Below are 17,406 nucleotides of genomic sequence, written 5' to 3' on the forward strand. Positions count from 1 at the left end.
AAGTCTGCTTCCTGCTGATGGTTCCTTTGCTTGACTGTTAAGTGCAGGCAAATCTAACTTCACTCTCAGAGGGCAGCCCCACTTACCTAACCTGATCACCAAAGGTGACCTGCACCACTCAGAGCGAAGAAGCACTCTGCTAACATTATTTCCAGTCTGTTGTTTGGATCAACACTGCCGCAAATAAGTACATTTAACAGCACTCATCTACTCATAGTCATACACGTAGCATGGGCCCTTCAATCCAACTCATTCAGACTGACTAACAGGCTGGTCCCATTCACCTGTATTTGACCCATAAATGGTACTTCTAAACCCTTCCTCTCCATATTTCTGCCCAAATCATTTTTTGAATGTCAAATGTTGAATATTGCACAAAAATGTTTCATAAATAAAATACCATTGAAAATAGAGGTAAAAGCCTATTTATTGTATTGGATGAAGCGGTTAGAGGTGAGAGGTCATATGATAAAACTTGCAGGAACACTTCCAACCAGAGCTCAAGAAACAGTTCCACAGTAGAACCACTGGAGAGCAGCAGATCATTATTTCTGATATTTCCATTTTGCTGCATGAGAAAAGACCCCATCTGGGTACAAGCAGTTGTCCGTCCTATTGCTTTGTTTCTGAATGTAAAACTGTACAATAGATTCTCAAATTATTGGAATTTTTCAACCAAGGTCAACACTGAGACAATTTCTTATGGTGCTGAGGAACTGATAAATGGGAAGGGCCTTCTCATTGGCAAAGGAGAGGAGCAGTGAATAAGAACGGGGAGGTGGGGGGGAGGGGGGGGAGGGGGGATGTTGAACGAGGAGGATGGTCAGTGATAATGAGGGGGAGGCATTTTATCACCAGTTGTAGAATTTTACCCTCATTTGATGGAGAGTTGAGACCGAGTTTACCTCGACAAACACAGTGTATGATCTAATTCACAGGTCACTGGGAGCTTAGAATGTTTCAGATGGGCAGTTATAGAAGCAACTTGTATTTCCGCCAACAAGTATCAGAAGGATTTGTGTTTTGTGTTCAGAGATATTACAGACCAGAGAGAGAGAAAGTGAGAGAGGAAGAGGGAGAAGAAAAAAAGAGCCAGGGATAGGAGGTGAGGGGAGTTGAGGGAGATGGGGAGTGAGGAATTGGTAAGGGAATGCGAGTGGTTTTCACTGGGAACAAGGGGAGAGGAAGGTTTTCCCCTGGTACAGAAGGAGGTGGTATTCATCATGAACAGGCAGAGGGAAAGGATGGGAAGTGGGAGTGGTATTCATTGGCATCGGGCAGGGAGTGGGGGTGGTGTTTACATGGAATAGGGTGAAAATGGGGTTCACCAGGAATGGGCAGAGGGAAGGGCATGGTGGTTACTGGGATTGGGCAGGAGGAAGAGGTGTTGGGTAGGGGAGGGAGCAGTGTTCATCAGGAACAGACGGGGAGGGGGTAGTGTTCAGAGGGAGCGGGCAGAAGGAGGAGGTGTGGTGTTCTCTAGGCCTTTTCACACCACCATATTTTCCCAGGAACCCTCCCATGAACTAGTGGCAAGGATAAATTTTGTCCAGGATAATTTCTCCGGACCACCCTCTCCCTGCATTCTAAATCGGCAAATGGCCAAGCAGGGGAGGCGGCATGATGTCAGTGCTTGCGTGCTGCGATACCGCTTGTGGCCATCTCCACATTTGCTCTGCAAATATCTGTTCTTGTTTCTTCAGTGTTCGCAAGATGCCATTCAAAATTATGCTCACGGTACTTGCCTGCCTCGTTATTGCAGAGCAGAATTGTCGAGTCACTGTCATTAAACTAGTCTTGTCTGCCATTACTGTGTAATCCGACTTCCGGTAGTACATCCTGTGAGTGCACAATGCATCACTCACTACCTAATCACTGGGGGTGGGATTCCCCCATAATTTGCCAGGGAGGGAAAATTCCAGGGAATTTGGACCGCGGTGTGAAAGGCCCAGGTGGCCTTGTCCTTCTGGGAATTTTACTTAGGTCCAAGTAGGGTCACCGCTCATCAGCGATGTGAAAAAGCCTATTGGGAATGGGCAGTGGGGAAGGAAGTACTAGTCATTGGGATTTAGCGGGGTGATGGGGGTGGTGTTCAGAGGGAATACACAGTGGTGAGGAGGTGGTGTTCACCAGGAATGGGCAGAGGGAAGGGCGTGGTGTTCACTGGGAACAGGCGGAGGAAGGGAAGGTATTCACCAGGAATGGGAATGTCCCACTAGTGTAAAGATGTACAGGTATTCACCTTGCTGAAATCAGTCGTGGACAATCAGTCAGAGACCGTCTGGCAGGTAAACCGAGAGGCAGGGCTTGTAGAAGCTTTTAAAAGGTGGGAAGAATGGGGAGGCAAGAAGAGACCAACATTCCCGGGCATAAAATTGGGAAAGTGGAAGGTGAGGACAGGGACCAGTGAAATGGGAGAAGTCACACTTTGAGGAGAAGGAGCAGATGAGTTAGTGTTCAGTGAGAGGCAAGGTCATGTGAGTAACTGATGAATAACACTCCAGGTGGCATCGCTGTTCAACTGGAGGGAAATAAGAGAGGTTGTTTGCTCCCATGTGAAGGTGAGTGGTAGAATCAGGAGAGAGTTAATGAGAACAAGGTGCAAATAAAAATAAAATGGGTTCAGTGTGAATGGTGGGTTATTTGTTGGCGTGGAGTTAGTGGGTTGAAGGACCTGTTTCCGTGCAGATTCTTCAAGTGTTCAACATGGCCCACTAAAAGTAACAATGAGGACCCTTTTGGAAACAGAACTTCAAAGGGTGAATCATGCATAGTTTGCAGAAATGAGCACAAATTGTGCATCTTTGACAGGCTGAGATGTGTTCCCTCTGAACACTGCTCAGAGAACAATACTGTAGGTGTCATCCAGCATTAGACCCCCAGGACCAGGCCTGCTCTTGCGCACATTTTGCCATGGAAATTAGGAGTTATGGTTGAGGATGGGAATACCTTAAACCGTGGCAGATTTTGGAGACCCAGGAGTTCCACAGATGTTGGATTCTGGAGTAAACTCCAGTGTGCTGGAGGAGCTTGTGTGTAGGTTTCTGTGAGGGGCACTGGATAGAGTGGCAACTCTCTGTCTGCCCTCACGTTAGATAAAAGTTAAAGAATTTCATGCATGTTACATTTAAATGTAATATTACATGACAATGAAAGCTTTACCTTTACATGGGACAATGAAGGTGCTGAAATCCCCTGAAGCTAAACTCAGTCTACTGAAGGGACTCAGTGGGTCAAGGGAGAGAAGGAACGGTCAACGATTTGGGCAGGAACAAGGGTCAATGAATACTTGATTCTTTCACTCATGTTACCCGAGCCACTGAGCTCGTCCAGCAACCTGAGCCTTTCTTCTCCATTTCCCCACCCTCGAGCAAGTGCTTTGTCTTGAAACATCGACCATTCTTGGTCTCCCACTGATGTTTTTTTGAGCTGAAGACTGCCTCCAGCAGATGGTGTTCAGCTTCAGATTCTTTGGAGCCATTGCTGATGAAGTTCATCAGGGTGAGTTGCAGGTGTCAACTCAGAATAATGTTTATTGATAGTGCAGTCAGATACAACTTTCTTATGGAAAGAAACAGGTCTACAGAGAAGTGATTGATTTACCTTCTCAGCCAGAGACAGGACGGTGCTTGCCTGGATAATTGCCACTTGCTCCTCATTTCGGAGATTCTAGGGAAAGAAAAAGAGGAAATAAAATACAACTCCACTCAAAAGACAAGTCATCGTTAAAAGAAGTTCCCACAAAAATACATATGATGCTGGATACCTTTTGGTAAATTAAAATAAAATACCAGGCCTATTGTTTAACATCGCAAATAGAATAGTATTTTGAAATGCAACCAACACACTCTCTGATGGAGTCAGCCTCTGGCCTTTATTAATTCAAGTTGATGGATAGGATTGGAGTTACAGCCGGTGATTTTCTCACAAATGCTGGCAGTCATTGCAGTCCCAAAGCTCGGAATGTGCTGGATTTTTCCTGTCTTGAATAAATACCATTTACAGCAAGCACACAATACTCTTCATGGGAAATATGTCAATAGCCGCTTGCTCCATCAAATTAAAAACTCTCGTCAACTTGCCGGATGGTTTGGTGCCCACAGCCGCACAGGGCAAATTCAATTTTCACTTTCATTACTGGATGAGTAGCTGGGCTTAAACAGTACAGGTCCGAGTATTCAAAAACGGGTTCCAGGTGACATTCCCAACATCATTACAACTTTCATTACAACCACTGGTAATGGTGCTTTAGAGGGGAATTTAATCACCGCACACTGCAAACTGGGGGAAAATTAACACCCTCATGGAAAAACCATCTGCTGTGTTCCTGGCACACACAGTCGCATATTGTACAACCACAGCTACAAATTACACCTGCATGCCACAACAACCCATGACCATATGCACACAAGATGGTACAGAAGTATGTATACACACACACACACAACACACACACACACACACACACACACTCACACACACACACACACACACACACACAGTCAGAGAGATAATTGGCAAGCACTTTCTCCACAATTCTAGGGAAAGGATGCAGTGGAAAATTTTCTTTGTACAATCTCCCACAACCCCCCCCCTCCCCACCACGACCTGCCTAGCTACGCTGGGGAATGACGTGATAGAATGCCTGAGAGGACTTCCAGCCTGCTGATTCCCAGCTCTTAACCGTGGCAAAGGTTGGAAGTAAATCAATGATTACCCTGCCCCCCACCCAAGGAAGGAGTGGTGGATTGGTTTAAGGAAACAGAATTGTTCTTTATAACATCAAACGATATACCAGAAGAAAATATCCTCCGGCACACCCGATGATGAAGAGACAAAAAGAAGGAAAAATCTCGTCAAAACGTTCATCAGTTTTTCTTTTTTAAACCATTAAAGGTTCTGTGGTTTGGATGATTTTCTTTTGTTTTCTCAGGAACAAATCTTCCTGTTCCTGTTCCAAGGTAAGACCTTTATTGTTGGAATTAACAAACTTGTTGGAACCAGTTACAGGTGTTGTATTCCTGCAAAATCCAGATTTATTTTTTTATTATGAAATATTGAAGAAACAAGACTGAAATTAAAATTGTCAAAATACCAACTAGAATTTGTTTAAAATTGCATGAGCAGTGGCAAGGAAATGTATTGCAGTCATTTGGAAATCAGATACCCATCTGAGTAAGGCATGATGGAATGCAGAAATTCAACATTGCATCCCTTTCGAAAAAAATACACTTAATTTAAGAAATAAATATGCTGTGTTTTTACATATTTCGCACCTATATACCCAAACATTGGGTCTGAATTTATAATGTTGGGCTTCCTGTACCTCTGAACCCATGAGAAAACTCCTCTAGAAAGTATTTAAAGATATCGGTAAAGTAGGTATGAAATCCTGAAAGTCCCTTCCTTCTATATTTTACTTTCATACTGATTATTCTGAGGGGTTGAGGGGAGGATTTGGGGGGGAGAGGGGATTTTGGGTGGGTGGGGCTATGTACCATCATGTATGTAGTTTTAGATTGCTATTTGTTCATATTGCATTAATATATTGAAATTAATCATACATTTTTGGAAACATTTTAAATAAAACATTCAAAGATAAAGGGACAAAATTCCCCCTCTGGAGTGCAGTGAGGCTTCTGGTTTTGCATTGGTGCTGGAAACATCTGTATCATTCTCTGTGTGTTTCAGTGCTCACCATTCTCAGTCTCAATGAATTCAAAAGAGCCAAATACATTCCTTGAATCTCTCATTAGCTGTATAATTATTAACGCAGCACTCCAATGCCGTTCTGAAACTGTGTATAATGAGCAGAGCCCTTGCTGGAGGAATCATTATCCACAATCATCTGCACCCGGTTTTTTTTAATGGATGCTTTTTTAAAAAAAAAGATTTGTTCACTGTGAAGGTGCCAAGAGCAAGGTTTACATCATAGTAATACACGTACAATTGCCAGCTGCCCTGTGTGATTCCTGTTCTCGGCATGAACAGCCCAGTATCATATTGTCATTCCATGCAATGAGCCACCTTTTACTGATGGCTGGTCATTTTAGTTTCTCAACTCCCCTTACTTTCAAAAAACCACCTGTGACTGTGCTGGTGTGGAAAACAAATGTTGACAAAGTGGCTCAGATATCCAGGATGATTCTGTTTCCAGAGTGGCTCCCAATCATGATGGAGGACAGGCAGGGGACAAGTAGCATGGGACACAGTGTTGTCTTGAAACCTTCACCAACATTATTTACTTGATTCAATTAATAGGTTTCTAACAGGTTATAACTCTTGTGACACAACATCAAAAAAAATTTTAAATGTGTCAAATTATTTTTTGAAAAATACAGGAGGCAAAAAAAGTTTCCGGTGGTCTTATTTGAATTCCCTCCCATTCTAGATCATCGAACACTACAGCATAATGCAAGCCCTTTGGCCCATGGCATCGTGCTGACCCCTATATACTAATTTAAAAAACTAGACCCTTCCTATCTGATAAACCTCTATTTTTCTTTCATTCATGTGCCTTAGAGTCTAAGGTTCCATCCTCCACCACCATGTGGCAATCCATTCCAGGCACCCATAAATCTCTCTGCATAAAAAAACACCCCTGATGTCTCCCCTAAACTTTCTTCCCTTCACTTTGTAGCAATGTCCTCTGGTGTTTGCTACTCCTGCGCTAGGAAAAAGGTGGTGACTGTCCATCCTATCTATGCCTCTCATCCTTCTTGGCTTCAAAGAGAGAAGTCCTAGATCTGTTAACCTTGCCCCGTAAGACTTATTTTCCAATCCAGGTAACACTCTGGTAAATCTCCTCTGCACCCTCTCCATAGCTTCCACCTCCTTCCTATAATGAGGTGACCAGAACTGAACACAATATCCTACGTGTGGTCTCACCAGCGATTTATAGAACTGCAACACTACCTCGCAACTCCTGAACTCAATACCCCAACTAATTAAGCCCAGTTTACCATTGGCCTTCTTAACTGTCCAGTCAACCTGTATGGCAACCTTAAGAGATCTATGGATTTGGACTCCAAGGTCACTCTATTCTTCCAACTCCCCCGCCCTCCCCTCACCTCCAGCATGGCAGGAATTCAATGGCACCAGCTACTTAGAAAATATTAAGCTATTCTGGCAAAGTGTGAGGCTAGACAGTGATTATTGATGTGTCACTCAGCAGTTCCAGAAACAATCTGATCTTCTTTCCCATCAGCTTGGCACTGGAACTGTTTTAGACACTCCACACCAGCTGTATACATTTGGAAACAATCCAACCCTGCATCACACCCAAGTTCAATCTGATTTATATTTGCCATCTATATTTTTATATCAGGGTGTTGGAAGGATAGGGGGAGAGCAGTAAATGCTCTGTGATCCATGTGTGTATCTGACCTGATGAAGAGCCCGGTCCCAAAACTGTAATTTATTTTTACTTCCTATAGAACCTGCATGACCTGTTGCATTCTCCAGCACTTCCTCTGTGTAGCCCAGTTATTGGTAGCCCCTTTAACCAATATCACCTGGTGAAGAGGATCTAAGTGGTTAGAACAGTATGTCTGGGGGCCAGGAGTCTTATCTCCATAAGACTCTGGGCCATTGCTGTTCCACATTCCCCCTCACCCCCTCAAACCTACATGGATCTACACTCTTAAAGTGAATGCATGGATTTAGAGATGTGCTGTGGGGAGCTCAATCTCAAAACACTATTCTGCATCCAGATGCTAATGAAGTTTGCCAGGTAACAGTTGCTGGGTACCCAGGTCACCATTTCTGGCAAGAATACTTGTTCCTGTAAATTCAGATGCCCATTGGGAAACAGGAGAAGGTGTGCTTACTCACTGCGCAACCGACTATTGTGGAACAAACCCCTGCAGAGAAGCACATGGCAAACTTGAGGCAGGTAAGGAGCATAGGAGTCAAAGGGAAAACCATCCCTTAAGAACTTGTACTTATGAAGTTTTGTGCACATACATAGGGTCTGCAAATGAAACAAACTTACCCCATTATCTCCAAGGATATCCAGCTGTTTGATGAGTTCGTGGATGGACACGTCCTGTGAAGTAAATTAATCCACAGGTATTTCGCAGGTTAGGTATGGCAAAAGTCAACTACAAATCAAGCAATGCAAAGTAACAGTGAATTATATCTTAAATGATGAGTGTTTGCTTTCAATCAAGCATAATCCTTTCAAATATAGCACAGAGATAACAGGTTATGGTGAGAATGGAAAGAGGCAAAGGGATAATGTTTCTGTTGCAGTCAGGAACCTCAGTGACAGATTAAAGGCCACACGGAGTTAGATTCACAAAGGTGGAGGAGGTGTAGAGGCTATTGCAGACTTCTAAAGTCTGGACATACAGCAATGTGAAGTTAATCCTTCTATAGACATCAGGGTAGAGATGCAAATTAAACCTCAGAATGCCACAGGCACAGAAATTTGGTAAATATGTTAGTCAGAGATAGGCTGTCGCATTATTCTGGTCCTGGATTTGAATTGAGCATGGTTTAAATTCAAGGCTTTCTTCAACTGGCAGCAGTTCCCAGCAGGCAAGGATACCACAAACAGTTCAACAATAATTGCAAATCTTAGACAGGCAAGCACAAGTGATGGCAGAATAAACCCTGGTTGGGAGCATTCAGAATACAGCAGTTAAGAGACTCCTTGTGTAGGTCTCCAGCTCCTGACACTTCTAACCCACACTGATAACTCTTGATAAAGGGTTGAGAGACTACTCCTGTACTTGGGTTCCTTTCACTGAAAACGGCTCTCAGGAAATGAGAGGTCAATGGTAATTATTTAATTAATATATTTGCGGAATAACTGATCGTTCTTGTGATTCAGACAGCATCAGCTTGTTGGCATTTGCCTCAACTCCAAAGCTTACTTTTATAAATAAAATATTTTTAAAAAAACTCCAAAGCTTGCTGCTTTTGTCTACATCACAACTACCTTTCAAACTCTCAAGTCAGACAATTTTACGTGAAATCCTGAGATGTGTGATGAGGGGCTGTATAAGCGTCTTCTTCATTGTTCTTTCTCAACAGACACACATTTGATTGATACAGAGAAACATTAAATGTCAGTGGATGAACTTGAATGTTCAATTGTCATCTGTCAAGCAATCAATGATGCAACCTACACAAACTGTGTGTTGGGGCAATAGGTGTTCTTCTTTTGGCAGGACTGGAAGAATCCAATTATTTTTGATAAAGGAGAATCAGAAATTCAAGGTAGCAATTAGCATACATTATCAGACAGGAAGGCCTACAAGTAGAGGCAATTCAAGACATCCAGAACTTTGAGGGATGGGTGACAATCATATTTCTGGGGAACACAAGGAAAATTAGAATACTAAATGCTTGGTAAACAAATTCTAAATTAAACTGGCCATCACAACCTATGCCAATTTAACCTCTACACATATTCCGAATCCATTTAGCATCACAGTTAAAACTAAGGTTTTGTTTCTAAATATGGACAATTATTTAATATTTTTTTAAAAATTTCAACATACAACAGACCATTTCAGCCCTTGCTGCCCAATTACCATACAATCCTGGTACATTTTTGAATGGTTGGAGGAAACCGGAGCACCCAGAGGAAATCCACGCAGATGCAGGGAAAACGTGCAAACTCCTTACAGACAGTGTGGAATTTGAATTTGAACCCTCGATGGCTGCCACTATGCTAAATGCACCACCCTTTCTTTTTTTTAAAATTTCACATCAGTAAGTATGTCTGTAGACAATGTGTGTATGCATATGTATGTGTATCATTTAAATACACATTTCACACCCAGCAGAATACATGTCTAATTTAATTTGTTAAGTGTGGGAGGAAGGCAGGGACACACAGGTTGGTGGTACAGATAAATACATGAAGGCTCTGGTAGTGACTAGGCATGATGCCAGACAAAAGTGTGGGAGGGCATTGATTGACAATCACTTTGTTTTTCAGCAAGATTGGTGGTGGTTTCCAGGCAATCATCAGGGAAATTGGAATAGGATGACGGGAGGCACAGACAGTTGAACTGCAAATGACATTTGGATCATATCGCCTGTGACAACTCTTAGCTAATTAATCCAAAACCCATCAGAAGGCTTGTTTCTCCACAACCCTGCATGGCCACCCAAATGTAGTGGGAGCCCACAGATCCAGCAGTGGTGATTATAGCATTGTACGTTTATGATACAGCACAAGAGCCCATTTGCTTGGTTATGCTTATGGAGGTCCGAGAAAGAGCCATCCAATTACATCCACACCTTTTCTTTATCCCCAATGGCCTGGAAATAGTTCAGCCTCAAATATTTATTCAATTCCCCTTTAAAACCTAGTGTTAAATCTTGCTTCGTCCTTCTAGATCATAAACTTGAAATGTGACAAACTGACCAGAGCTAAGGCAGTAAAATCTTAGCCTTCACAATGATAAACCTGAAGGAGACATCTTGCAGAGATTAGACATAAAGAGAATTTATTCTTTAGCTGTGGGGAGGGGTGAGGGGGAGGTGCACACACATCTTAAAGGTGCAATAATGTCCCTATTCAATCAGTAATATTCTGCAGATTAAAATAAAATTTATTTTATGATTAATAACAAAGAACTGTCTCTTCCTTTGGCTTGTCTCATTATTTTTCTTGTAGTCTAATTCTCTCCTTTGCTGTCGCTCACCTCTTGCTTTTCTTCCCAATCTCCCTTTCACTGTGTTTGCTTAGAACCTTTCAGGTCTCTAATATTTTGCAAAGATCATCAATCTAAAGCAGCTCTCCTCTCTCTCTCTGGATTCTGCCTGTTCTTGTATTTCATGATAGCAATCTTGATGCCATTTTCTGAGAATAACTGTTATTTTTAATCGGATTTGGACATACCTTGACACCTTCCTGCATGCAGTAGATCTGAAGAGCACTCACACCATCAGAGAAAGGTGTGATCTGGAGGTTAAAGGCAGGAGACCTCCTTTCCCTTTCCTGTAAATAGAAAGGACATAAATAACACATGACTAAGCATTTGGGCAAGTTCAACAGTGCCACATACATGTACAAGTTCATGCTTTTGATGGATTAATCTTTGATGCTTGCAATGTCAGGATAGTATTAAAGAGCTTTTGCAACCTATTGTCAAGTCCTCAAGATGAAAGGCTAAGATGCAATTAATAACCATGAAAGCATCTCGTATAGTTCAGAGTAAATCATTGCACATAATGCAATGCTTAAAAAAACATGGTAGATGCAGGCTTTCACAGTTCTCAAGTCAACTTGACAAGGATATGAACCCACATCTTCTTTTACTGTTACATTCTGAGACATCTCAATTTCTGACATCTAACATCACTGTGTTATCTTTGACCGAAGTTCAGAAGTTTCACTTATGACTAATTTTCTGCCTGCCAGAATTATAGCTCCATACACTCAAGATGGACTGGGACAGTTCATCTTTGCGGTTCTGGGTGGAGTTGGAAATTCCACCCTCTGCACCCACCTTTTATCAGTTAGACTTGCATTCTCTTTAGGCAACATGGCCAAATCCTCAAGTTAAATTAATACTAGGGCTACTGTTCTGTGAATTATGTCAGCCAGGTGCAAAGCACAGGTATGAGATGGCAAGGAAAAACTGAATTTCTCAACTTGAGATTTTCCAAAGCAACCAAGTGCTGTATAGAAACACAGCTGTTATTCTAAGAGAGGAAATTTGCAAATTCTTACAAATAGGATGCAAGATTGACTAATTTTGAGTATACTTCCATTGTTAGTTGATTTAACAAATGCATATCTGAGATGCAAAAGATTGCATACATAAAATACATTTTTTTAAATGAATTGCAAGGTGTGTGTGTCACAGATGAGGTCAATATTCAGTGCATATTCCTACAAGCTGTGATTGCATGGTTTAAAATATATTGTGGCTGTGTTAAACTTCTATCTACATAATTGCACTGCCTCTGTGTCCCACCTCATCTTGATTGGGAATGTTCAATTAATGCTGGCCTTGTCAGCGACAGGTTTATGTCAAATTCAGAGGGAAGCATGATCAGAAGAAGTGACCAAAGTGTTTTTTAAAGATATTACAAGGGCTTGATGGGGTAGAGAGAATCCATTCCCTTCGGTTAGAAGAATCTTAAATTCAGCCACTCACCTAAGCACATGGAACAAATTACAATAGCCCATTAACCCAGTAACTTGGACTTCTTGGGATGTGGGAGCAAACCTGTGAAGAGTCATGGCTGGAATACGTGAACACGAATCAAGAGAGTACCGCTCTCAGGTCAGAATTCAATCCAGGTCACTGGAACAGCAAGGATGCCACTCAGGTAGCACCACTATCCCCCTCCTTACCCCCTCTCCCATCAAAAAACAGATCCTTGTGGACTTAGCCCGAGACTTGGACTTTGCAAGACAAGCTTAGAAAAATGGACAAACATAGAAAAATAGAGCCACGGTGGAGATTAAACGTTGTCTAGATGAATAATGGAACAGATCCAAATGAATGTCACTTTCCTTTTTCTAAAGTACCTTATTTGACATTTATATTATGCTTTTAGATCTGTACCAGTGGAGAAGGTTTTAACATTGATGTGTTCCATGACTGGACGTCCCTCTAAGCTCTCTTACAACTTCACCTTACCTCCAGTTCCAAGATGCGGAATTCTAACAATTCATTCTGATCCCGAGAATCCTGAACCTCTTGTTGCAACCGGTTTAACTCACCATCCAGTTTCTCAATCTGTAAGGTAGGACATTCAAAATTAAAAACTGATGACTATCCTTAGTAACCTAGCCTCAGAATGCTTCAGGCAAATTATTTTGGCAAGTGTGCACCAACTTCCTCACAGAAATAAAATTCAATGGAGGAAAAATGGCAGTAGCAAGACTTTTTTTGAACTTATTTATCTATCCTATAATATGTACAGTAAAATCCCTGGTATCTGGCACCTACGGGGTTTGGAAGATGCTGGATAAATATATTTGCTACATGCTTGAGATTGCATAATGCGTGATTGGTGAACTAACTGCTAGGTGGCACCAATTTTAAACTTCCATATTTTTTACTTATTTATTTTCTGTGATCTTTTTGCCAGTTGTTTGAATACAGGATATTACAGAACTTATGCTAGATGGCGGTTAACACTAGGGCAGCATGGTTAGTACAGCAGTTAGTGCAATGCTGTTTCAGTACCAGCAATCGGGATTCGAATCTCGCTCTGTCTGTAAGGAGTTTGTACGTTCTTCCTGTGTCTGTGTGGGTTTTCTCCTACCGGTCAAAATGCACCAGATGTTGTAGGTCAGTTGGGGGTAATTGGCATCTCAGGCTCCCCCAATAGAAACAGGCTGCTCTCATTCACTTTCACGAAGGAAGCAACCCTTCCATAATATCATAGTTTTTAAAAGCAATAAACTGTCTTAAAAGATGCATCTTCAGTCAGACTACAACTCTACTTTTGTTCTTCCAGCAATGAACACTTTTGTTGAACCTTCATTGATGACTGGCATCACTAGGGGGGTATGAACCGCACTGGGTGACACTATCAGACTGGTGGAGGGGGGAGGAAACACTAAAATGACAGGTTATAAAATTTCTATGCAGTGTTTCAGCAGTAATTTGTTATTTTCTATAAAAATATCCCTTAGAACAACAAAAACATTTTTCGTGAGCCCAGCTTACATGTATCAATATACCTACAAGACTAAAACTCAATGCTAATTTACTTTTTGAACCTTCTAATGTGCTCTGATCAGAGCTGCCATTATTATCCAATGATACTTTGAATCACGTGGCTTTGTTTACACGCGATACAAATATACACTGTTATTTTCATTACTGCTGCATGTATTTTAAAGGTATAATTTTAATTTTGCTCGTGGTTTATCTCACTACGATTGCCATTACATTCAGTGATATACGAGAATTACAATGTACGAGCAACATTAGTGAAAAAAACATTAATGATGATTCTGCATCGTCTGTTATGGGAGGAGCTTGGGGGTGGGGTGGTGGTGACACCATGATTTACCGCACTGGGTTACACCAACCCTGGTGACGACAATGTCATTGATTAATAGTAAATATCCATGGAGCATCTTATTGAATAATGAAGCCTTGCTTTAAACTGAATCATGATGAAGCAAATTTGCAGAGCGTACAAGCTCTATCACCTGCTGAAGATGCCCTGTCAGCTCACTGGACTTCAAAAAATAGTCACTAACACAACAGATAATCCATGAAGCACGTTTTCTGAACTTTGTCTAGCTTATCCTTCCCCCTGGGTGTTCCTGATTTCACCACCTGCATTTCACACCTCTCAATCACATCTCCCACCCCAACCCTCGCACCAGTTGCATTAAATTTTATCTTGAATTTTAGAGATCCAGTACAGCAGCAGGCCCTTCTGGCCCACAAGCCCACACTGCCCAAAATACCAATTCACTGACAATCTCTTACATTTTTGGAAGGCGGGAAAAATTCAGACTGGTGAATACATGCAAAAACATCTTCAATTTCATTCATCTAAAGTAACAAATCCATATTATAGATGCTAACTCCTCTTGGATGTTTCAATTTGGATTCATCCTGACACTCAGGTGACAGCTCAGAGCGGATCTCTCCATAAAACCCAAATGAAGGGTTAGCTCTTTTTATTGAAGAGTTAGAAAAGTTAGACCTGAGAGAGCACCACAAACGTCACACACACATCCAAATACACATTGCAAGTTGAGAAATCGCTGATTATAATGATAAGTTTATTGTCCTATCCATTGCTCCATGTACATAAGCTCCAAAATTCTCGCAAGCTCCAGGCGAACATGCATTTAAAATTTAAAAACAACTCATTTTAATTAAAAAGACAGTAAGTACATAAGACAAAGGGATAAAAATATTCAGTGATCCTTGTGCAAAACAGGGATTTGCATTTGTGCACAGTCTGTAGGTGGTGTCAGATTGTGATTAGTGTATCAAGGGGAGCATCTGGAAAGAAACTGCTCTTGAGCCCAGAGGTGCTGGTCTTCAGGGCTTCTGTACCGTCTGTCCAAAGGTAGCAGTGAGAAGAGGGTGGTGGGGGTCCATTATGATGTGTTGGCTGACTTCTTGAGGCAGCATCCCACAAAGATGTCTGAAGGGATTGGATGGAGAATGTGAATAAAAATACCACGAGTTGGTCTGAAAATGAAATCCTGGCTCAGAAAATACAGTGGAACCCTGATTTAATGTGAACCCAGATATAATGCGATCTGTCAGTGGACCATGATTTTTTTTCCCCCCTCTTTCTGGAATTTAAATTGTTTTCAGATCAAATAAGCTTCACACTTGACGCGATCAAGAATAAAAGTTAAACCCAAGTTTCACGCGACATCAGCATACCTGAATCAACACTTCGTGGCTTGAAATCTCTCGAAGGTAAGTTACGCGCATTTCTTTGGAAAGTTGAGGAAGAGGCGGAACTAAAGGCCAAACGCATGAAGACAGCCAAAGATGTCACCCTCGATGACTCCCTGTATGAATGATTCATTCAAGTGCGCTCAGAAGGCCTTCCAATTTCCAGGCCTCTTCTCAAATCTCAAGCCGAGAAGTTTGACCAGCCAATCAATGGAGAAACTTCACAGTTCAAAGCTAGCAATGGATCGCAAGACTGGTTTAAAGAGTGTCATGGGATTTCTCAAGTGTTCCTGTCTGGAGAAATTCACTCAGTCCCCAGTGCCACCCCCAATGAATACCTGGTAAAACTAAAAACTCTCTTAGAAGAAAGTTGGATATATCAAAGAACAAGTGTACAACTGTGACAAAACAGGCCTCTGCTACAAGATGATCCCAGACTAGCAAAGATAATGTCCATCAACATGAGGAGTTCAAACAACGCAAAGATTACGTGACATTGTTTTATGTTAATGAGACTGAACACACAAGTTAAAACCACTCATGATTGGCTGTTTCCACCATGTCAACATGAAGTTGTCACCGTTCAAGTACACATATAACAGTAATGCTTGGATGACCAGTGTCATCTTTGAGGATTGGTTTTACGAAACTTCTCTCTCTGATGTCCGCACTCATTTGCACACGCAAAACCTAGAACCCAAAGCTCTTCTTTTGCTTGACAACTGTCCTGCCCATCCACCAGTTGCCAGTCTATCAAGCCGCGATGGAAAACTGAGTTTCTTACCTCCCAAAGAGCACTACACCTAAGATTCAGCCCCTAATCAGGGAATCATCTCCGTGTGTGTTCAAGCAGAATTACAGGTGTGAATTAATTCATAGAATTGTAGACAAATCAACAACGCTGGAAGAGTATCTGAAAAGCATGAATGTTAAGGAAGTTTGCCACTTGGGTGAGAAGGGCTGGGTAGCAGTCAGCTCCTCGTGTATGGAAGAATGCTGGGAGAAGGATCTGGGTCCAGACAATCCACCAAGGAAGATAATGATGATGACCAAGAATTCTATAACTTCACAGATGAAGAGGTGGGTGAGGCACAGAGGTTGTTTCAAATTAGCAAAGAGGATTTTCACTGATGATTACTGCCCAACCTATGAGCATCTGATGGACTCCGAGATCGTCCTTAACGTTATTATAGAACCAGTTCCCAAACCACAGGAGGATGTCAATGAGGAGCCTCCTCCCCCAATTGTCTGAAGCCTATGTTGGCTGGAGACCCAGGACGTGGACCACATAAAAATCCTCTGGCTCAGAAGCATTTTGGATTTCACTCGCAGCCAGTGACATGCTGCTTTCAGGCAACGAATATTCGATCGTTTTTTTAAGAAATAAAATGATGATTGTAAGAAATAAAAAAGATGATTGTACATGTGTTCTTTATTTTTTTGAAAACACTGTTTTTCACAACCTTGCTTTTCTCATGATCTGAATTTTTGATCCCAAACCATTGCGTTATAATGGGGTTCCGCTGTACGTTTTAAAGTAGATACAAAAGGTTCTTGCTTGATATTTCTACTTTTGAAACTTTTTTAGACTTCTAATTAGTATTAAAAGCTTCATATCATTTTCTCAATCACTTGCTTCACAGCAGTAAAAAAAAATGAAATGAAGGACTTCTAATTAAAGACCTAATTACAGGCTCTAATGTTTAAAACCATGCTTTAATTTGTAATTACTATTGACATTATTGTGGATTATTCATTTTGATTGAATGGGTTTTGCCAATTTTCCTGTACCCTATTTCCAGTGATCTGCACAGTAGGAGCCACTTATTCTGCCTTACTCTCACAACAAGTCGACCTAGCTTCATCATTATAACAACAGCACATCCATGGTCAGAAAAGGATTGTGGAGAAAGAAGTCAGAAGAAAATGCAACATGTTTACAAGGTACGATACTCAATAATTGGAATGGAGGTCATTATTTGACAAATGGATTGAAGTAGTGAAGTAGTTGATGAATTGTTATCCAGAGCTGTGACACAGCAGG

The 17,406-nt window shown here is 41.6% G+C and overlaps 1 protein-coding gene across 3 annotated transcripts in view; it reads right to left on the reverse strand.

Moving 5' to 3' along the window:
- jakmip2 (janus kinase and microtubule interacting protein 2) overlaps window positions 1–17,406 on the reverse strand; it is a 97,840-nt gene that overhangs the window by 17,456 nt on the left and 62,978 nt on the right. For all 3 annotated transcript variants that reach the window (XM_069897812.1, XM_069897814.1, XM_069897813.1), the window contains 4 exons: window positions 12,615–12,713; window positions 10,862–10,960; window positions 7,994–8,047; window positions 3,604–3,669 (listed from right to left, as the gene is read on the reverse strand). In XM_069897812.1, the coding sequence (XP_069753913.1) occupies window positions 3,604–3,669; window positions 7,994–8,047; window positions 10,862–10,960; window positions 12,615–12,713 (318 nt within the window). The remainder of the gene's footprint in view (window positions 1–3,603; window positions 3,670–7,993; window positions 8,048–10,861; window positions 10,961–12,614; window positions 12,714–17,406) is intronic.

The sequence above is a fragment of the Narcine bancroftii genome, chromosome 9 (genome assembly GCF_036971445.1).
Source record: "Narcine bancroftii isolate sNarBan1 chromosome 9, sNarBan1.hap1, whole genome shotgun sequence".
Classification (NCBI taxonomy): domain Eukaryota; kingdom Metazoa; phylum Chordata; class Chondrichthyes; order Torpediniformes; family Narcinidae; genus Narcine; species Narcine bancroftii.